This window comes from Colletes gigas, unplaced genomic scaffold, assembly GCF_013123115.1.
Source record: "Colletes gigas isolate AHSC1104 unplaced genomic scaffold, ASM1312311v1 Colletes_gigas_Sc00003, whole genome shotgun sequence".
NCBI classification, from domain to species: domain Eukaryota; kingdom Metazoa; phylum Arthropoda; class Insecta; order Hymenoptera; family Colletidae; genus Colletes; species Colletes gigas.
Window position 1 is genome coordinate 7,430,785 of NW_025106632.1, and position 7,405 is coordinate 7,438,189.

General features: G+C 42.0%; 1 protein-coding gene across 1 annotated transcript; it reads right to left on the reverse strand.

Moving 5' to 3' along the window:
- Positions 1-154: 154 nt before the first annotated feature.
- On the reverse strand, positions 155-4,767 carry LOC122404529. Its single transcript, XM_043408564.1, has 2 exons — positions 4,712-4,767; positions 155-2,246 (listed from the first exon to the last, which is right to left on the reverse strand). The coding sequence occupies exon 2, from the start codon at positions 2,244-2,246 to the stop codon at positions 1,590-1,592; it is 657 nt and encodes a 218-aa protein (XP_043264499.1). The 5' UTR covers positions 4,712-4,767; the 3' UTR covers positions 155-1,589.
- Between the last annotated feature and the right edge of the window lie 2,638 nt (positions 4,768-7,405).

Consider the following 7,405-nt stretch of genomic DNA (forward strand, 5'->3'; position numbering starts at 1 on the left):
ACCCCAAATAATTTAAAAGCAATTTGAAAATTAAACCTGTGCCCTAGCAAAATGATCAATCTCTGACAGTTTGTGACATATTTGCTATGTTTTCTGCGTATAATGTTCGGGAATTCGCGACGGAATTTTGTTGTTTACGGTAAATGTCCTTTATTTATCGTATGACAAAAACATAATGCGAATATCGGTTGCTTATATCGTATATATACATAATTTACAATCGTAAACGTAAATAATACAAATATATATCTGTAAGGTTCACAGTATTAATAAAGACAGTTCACGGATATAAGTTGAGGGCACGGGAAGAGCTTATACATTTTCCACCCATAGATTTCCGAGTACAATATTTTCAATACAATCGATAGTTTCGTTATTCGTATGACTGCTTACCGGCAGCAACCACACATCCCTTACGATTACGTGTGTATAAGATGTACGATAGAGTAATGTTAACAGCGAATATAGCCCAGAGATTAATTCCTACGCTTGTAAATTGGTACCCCGTTTCGATTCCTCGATATGATCGCTAATTGATATAGGATCTCCAATCGTAGACCTTATTCGTGTAAATATTTACAAAGCAAGTTCACTTACATCTATAGCCCAGATAATGATCCGCTGAAGTCGTGGTCATTCGCACACTTTCGACGAGTTCATGTAGTTTCGATGGGCAGACAAATGTTCACGGGAAAAGTAAAAACTGCTCGATTCTTCCGTTCTCGGTGTGTCATCGTTGATATTGGGAAAACGTTTAATAGACGAATGGAGGGTCGAAAGTGCGCGAAGGACGAGGTTGCATCGCGCAAGGCATACTAAAATCTACGTCTTATTGTCGCGTCACAACATTTTTTAACGGCACGCTATAAATAAACGAACAGCAGCATCGTTTCTACACCGATCGTCGATCGTCCACGCGGCGATCGACGCTGTCACCGACTAACACGCGATAACTATCGATACTCGCGTGCTCGGGCCCTAATTCGCGTCTCAGGCAACACGTACAAGATCCTCGATCGCACGCTGAGCAGCAGTCTACGGAAATGGAAGACATGGATTTCGTTCGCGTCCCTCGGACAGCTAACTTAAACGCTAACGTTCGTTAAGTACGCGCTGATCGTGGCTCCTATGATACAATCGACCATAAAGAACTAGGCGTACGCAGACCGCGTCGATGCACGTTCAACGTCGCATCGCGTCCACGTAGAAATATCGTTTATTGCATAATACACACATTGCACGTCGGTGTCCCGTTCACACGCCTCAATCGGAATAAACGCGAGAAACGCGTCCACCTCTACGATAATTCGTCGCGAGCCTTTTACCCGGCCCGTGCGTCGGAGCGCGTGAACCGGACCTTGCGTAGAGAACTCTTAAGCCTAAAAGCGATTAAACTACCAACGTGTATTTTCTCGATCGCGTGCCATCGACGAGACATTCGCGAGGAACATGCGACGGGGGATGAAAAGGTAGAGGAGAAACGGAACGTTTACCCAGTAAAACTAACCTTACGCGCTAACCGGAGGGCTAACCTACGAGATATGTCGATTCGTGCCTGTCCCCCATCGCCCGGCTCTTCTTCGTCCTGCTCAAGGTATAAGGTCACAGTTGCAGGCGGTACCGCCGTGGCCGTTGTCACACTGAGCCATGCACCACAGGTCCCAGTCGACGGGGTCCTCCGTTGAGTCGACTTTGGCGGGAGCATCCAGGTTCGAGACTCCAACGTCCACGGAGCTCTCCCAGTCTTCGTTGTTCAACCGAACGTCCTCGATTAACCCAGACGACTGCATCTTATGTCTGCTTCTATGATCCTTCTCGACTTCGATGAGAGCTGCAGCCTTCGACATGCTCGATCGTTCGTCCACCGAATCGCGACTGTAGGAATCCTGGAACGATACGTCCAACCGTGCGTCCTCCGTTTCGAGGGTCCAGGTCCCGTGGCAGGAACAACCGCGTCGACGGATCATCGACTCCCTGAATACGCGACAGGTCTGAGAGTCGTCGAAGCGCAGGGGATCGTTTCCTGGACCGTTGCACGGGGTCAGGCAGAGCCCGAGGAGGCGCTGGGTCGGGTACCGGCCTCCGGTGGACTGAAGGACGAGTCTCTGCCGGTGGTCGCAAACTCCCGTAACCTCCAGGCTCCTATCCCGTGCTAGGCACAGACGGGCGCATGCGTCCTCGTGCGGACGCGCCTCGGCGCCTGCCAACAGCAACGCCAGCAACACCCATCGGGGCATAGGCGTCATCTGAAACTGATGGCTAATCAATACCATAGGCGAACGAGGAACACCGCGTTCCGATAGTCCGCGGAGGAACTATCCGGAGGGATCGGTTATGGCAATCGGGGAATTCCTCGGGTTCGAACGGTCTCTCTTTTCCTCCCTCAATACAGGGTGTACCACAACGAGCGAACCGGTGGACGATTCCTCCACAAAAAATAAACGAAAAACGAGAGAAGTAACGCTTCCCTCTTCGAGCAATGGTTTCACAGGGAAATTGAAAATTGGAGTTTTGAGTGTCTCTTTTCCTCCCTCTGTTCCCCGAAATACAGAGTGTACCACAACGAGCGAACCGGTGGACGATTCCTCGAGAAAAAATAAACGAAAAACGAGAGAAGTAACGCTTCCCTCTTCGAGCAATGATTTCACAGGGAAATTGAAAATTGGAGTTTGGAAAATCAAAACAGTTTTACCATTTGAGATTAGTAGTGGCTGAACCCAGTAGCTCTGATCAAAGAAGGCTCCCAAAATGGACGTTTCAAAATCTCAGTGTTATTCGTATATGATACGAGAGGACTAAGCAAATTTGTTTTTTATAGAGAAACATTAACGTGTCTGACTCGTTAGAATTCTTGAAGTCAAGTTTCACAATCATGAGGCTACTCGTTTTTTTTTATTTTTTTATTTTTCACGAGACATTCGTAAAGCAAATCTTTGTCATGACTAGACTGCGGATGTTTATACATTTATGGGAAATTCTAATCCTCAAAAAACTACAGAGTGCATTTAATATGCAAAAATGTAAGAAATACTTAAAGTAAGATACGAATTATTATATTTAGGGGTTGAGACAGTCCTCTGCGGAGCTTCCGTTTCATTAATTCTATTAATAAAAATGTGAATTTGCATAAAGATCCGCAGTCTGGTCATGACCATTGTACAAACAAATTTAAATAAAATTAAATAGTATACCTTTGAAAACTAACATTAAATTCACTACTTCAAGGGGTTAACTAATGATTTTGTCGCGTTAACGCCACGCTGTTAACCCCTTCACGCACGATTTAATTCCAAATAATGTTTCAAACGTATAATATTTAATTTTGTTTAAATTTGTTCGATCAACACTTTGACTGCCACGTTACCCATACATGAGTGGCAGGATTTACCAATACGATACTAGAAAAAATTAATTCTCAAGTTAAGACGTTGAAGGAAATAAATTTGGATAGAATTTCTGAATTTTAACAAGATTACAAAAATAAGCAGTGAGACAAATTTTATGTAGCTTAGAATGGACTAAAAATCAAAATTTTACTTTTGCAGAATATTATACGGTTTTGATCTGGCAGTGAACATGTTAAAGGGGTATTTCACCCTGAATTGCATATTTTTAAGTCTTTCGATGATTAAACGTTTTTTGAGTCATTATTGCGAATTCTGTTTGGAAAACTCGATCGAAGTAGTGAGACAAATTTTATGTAGCTTAGAATAGTCTAAAATCAAAATTTTACTTTTGCAGAATATTGTACGGTTTTGATATGCCAGTGAACGCGTTAAAAAAGAATTTGTTTTCCGAATACCTCGTGAATGTAAAAATGCGTTGATTTTAATAAGACTTGATGACAAATGAGTAGCCTCACAATTGTTGAACTTGTCACGAGTCGGACTCGTCATTGTACATCAAGAAGTTAATCCATTTTTCATTTTTTACAAATTTAAACAAACTCAAGGGTAAGAAATAGATTTCTTTCCGATTTTTTGCGATTAAAATCGTAGCCAAATGTCAGACACTGAACGAAACAAATAGTGTAAGCATTAATTATGGTCTATTCGTTATGGAACGCACTGTATCCCAGAACCTCGGTTGGCACGCGGATAGAGAGAGTAATACCAGGATCTTGGTATCCGTTATCGGTTTTGGGTGCCGTGTGTCGATAACTAGTCCCTCTGCTACGAGTTTGCTTGTGGAACGAGGCGTGCAGACCGGGCAACCTTTACGATAAATTTCTACTAATTGTCACGGCTGGTTGTTCCACCGGTACGATCGCTTTGCTTTATTCCCGTCGTCCAACGTTTTTTCCCCCGCATCGAAGATTTACGTTCTTTCGCGGGCGATCGCGAGCAACGAATCGATCCTCGATTCGCGCAAATTTCTTCGCGCAATGTTTAAAAATAGTACACGATCCGGAGACGATTACACGATTACCTGGCACGGTGTTTTATAGCCTGATCCGCTTTTGCCTGGCGTTTCAATTAAACCGTCAGCTATATGTACATAAATTACGTACAGAATCGTTGAAACGACGCAACGATTGCTTGCAAAAAGAACAATCGACCGATCGACGTTCGTTCCTTGGCGGAAATTGAAATCAATTATCGATAAAGGATTGTCATAAATATCGTGTCCCTGAATCGAAACTATTCTCCTTCCTGGTGGTTTTACAGAAAAGTCGAAATAAAAAACACGTTGATGGGACGTTGACACTTACCTTTTTTATCCTAATCTGATATTCGCGATATGGAGCGTCTCTGGTCCGAGCACAGCGAGCTGATCGCGCAAAATGAAGAGAGAGATTTGTGGCTTTACGACGCACGCCGTTGGCTTGAATGTTTGATTACCGACAGCATGTATTCGCATTAACTATCATTGGCCCTATCAACTGGTACAGTCTGATTACGTACAGCGTATCGAACGAGCGTAATAAACGATAACGTTCTCGCACTTTTCTACTGACGATCGGTTTCTTCGCGACAGGTCCTCCGACAATTCGAGAAACAGCGCGATTACACGCATTTTATTTGTCTTTTGGTGTCGACCATTTTGTAATTTACTTTTAAGTAAGAGGAATTTGTTTTAAATAGTTTTATTTTAGAATATCGTATTTTAATTACAGCTGCGTTTTCAAGAATTACCAAATCATAGACCAATCGTAGATTTCGACGTTTACTTTAGAATTGTTTGTTTGGCCGTGGAACCTTATCGCGACGCTGATAATTAACGACAAACAAAGATCACATAAAAGCGTAAAACCGCTAGATGCACACGATAATACCACCATTTCAGATTAAACAATTTTTGTTCCTTTTTCAGCGTTAAATCAGTAAAAATAAATACTCCAACCACCATCGTTGCATACTTTTTTCATAAAAACATTCTTCCTGTTTCAAAAATAAATTTTAGTGTAATTATTTACCAGTGTAAATGCTAGTATTAAGAAAGTTGAACGCGTTAAAATGTTCCATTCAAAGTGAAATGGTATTTGTATAAATAATATTCAACAACCAACGCGAACTATCTGTCAGCATCGGAACATATAATTCAGAAACAAGTTGAACTATGTTTAAAAATAATTTTTACGAAATCTTGTACATTATTTCTAGAAAACTAGGAAACGAGCGTTTGCAATTTTTTAGCGTTGCTTCGCGTGTGTGTGTACTTTTTCCCTGCTTTTTTTTCGGGGAAAATTTTTGCGCGACTCGCTGCATACATATTTATTTTCGAAAATCCGAAGGCTGGGGCTCGCCTCGAGGAAAAATATACCCAACGCGAGGGAAACGCGCGCTCGTGAAATTCGCAAGGTTTTCAATCTAGGTTACGCGAAATTCGTTTCACGAGATAAACGAGCTCGTTGTCCGCCTCCATGAATATTCGCGATCACGCGTAACCATTTCGCGCGTGTATGGACGGCACATGGCAATGTCGAGGATGCGTACGCCGGAGTATCAATCGTTGTCGAGTTTCAGTCGCGAATTCGAGTACGCCAACTATTTGCTCCGTTCGTCGTAAGCAAATTACTGTGCAATTTGCGTCGATCGAGATTCGCGGTATTCGTAGGAAACAATTACGAAGTACACACCCTTTAGGAAGCAGCGAACAAATTGAAGATGGAGCACAATTATTATATAATACATAGAAAAGGCTACGAAGTTACTGCAGTGCTTATAACTAACGATTCGTAACCTCCAGCGATCTGATTATCCCGTCATTAAAACTGCGGGGATAAATTAAAAAAGTTTAAATTGCCAAGTGAGTTGACTAGATTACAAATTCTGCTGAACCAGTAGAATCAAAGCTTGACGCATAACGGGTAGGTTTAAAAAGAGGGTAGTACCTTGAATATCTGGCAGGAACGTTGAAATTCGCTAAGCTTGAAATTCGTAACCTGAGGATTATCTCTTGAACCCTTAATGACTTTATCCATGAAGCAGAAATTACGGATTTTTCTTCTAAATTCCAGGGAATGCATATCGAATGGAAACTTTATCTACTAAAAATCGCAAAAATTTATGTTGAGTTCTTTCTAATTATTGCTTATACTCACTGAAGAAGGGAGACCATATAACAGATTCATATTCTAAACGAAGTAGAAAGGGACAACGTAGAGTTTTGGTGGCCAATGACGAGATTCTGTTTCTTTGTTTAAAGCAATACATAAATCTAACGTGAGATAAAAATGTAATTAGTAGAGTTTCTGAAACAAAGAAGAATTACCCCCGGAACATGATCGATCATCTGTAAAACTTAAAGACACGATAACCAGGTGTTTTATGCATTTCTTCGAATAGCCTGTAATTATTTCAAAAGCTATTCAGAGGTAATCAACGAAACTGTTTTCTAGGAAAATCGTTCGCAAAAGCCTTTTGATTTCCCTTAGCAGTAAAAAGAGATCAAAATGGGATTTGTTCGTATCAGGATTTTCCCCGAGCAAATAAGCGATCGATAAATCGAGGTACGACGGCAGTTGCGTTGTCTTATCGATAAACCGGCACGTACTTTGTCCGTTCGATCGGAGTGGCAATCTTTTTCCTGGCGCGGCAGACTGAAGGAACGAGTGCTCGTTTCGCTTCGAGGAAGCTTCGAAGAAAGAACTTGGACGTGGGTAATTTACATCGCGAGGCGACGGTGCCGCTAAGAAATTTATCCCGGGGCGACGGAGAATTCTTTCCGCGGCCTCCATCGGCTACACCGTTTCAATTTAAAGTTTCCCCGCTGAACAACGCCGGGGTACGAATTTCCCTGGTCTCGTCGACTCGAAGATCGATTCCATTAGTTACTATCTGTATCAAATCTTTGTCTACCTTTCGCGAAGAATTAACCTCCTTTCGCAAACAATTTCACTGCTTCTTGTTCTGATATATATTTTTAAAAGATTTCGTTCGCCTTTGTATCGTGGATGTAAAAA

Coding starts and splice junctions, on each gene's coding strand:
- LOC122404529 (XM_043408564.1), bottom strand. CDS start 2,246: ATGACGCCTATGCCCCGATGGGTGTTGCTGGCGTTGCTGTTGGCAGGC.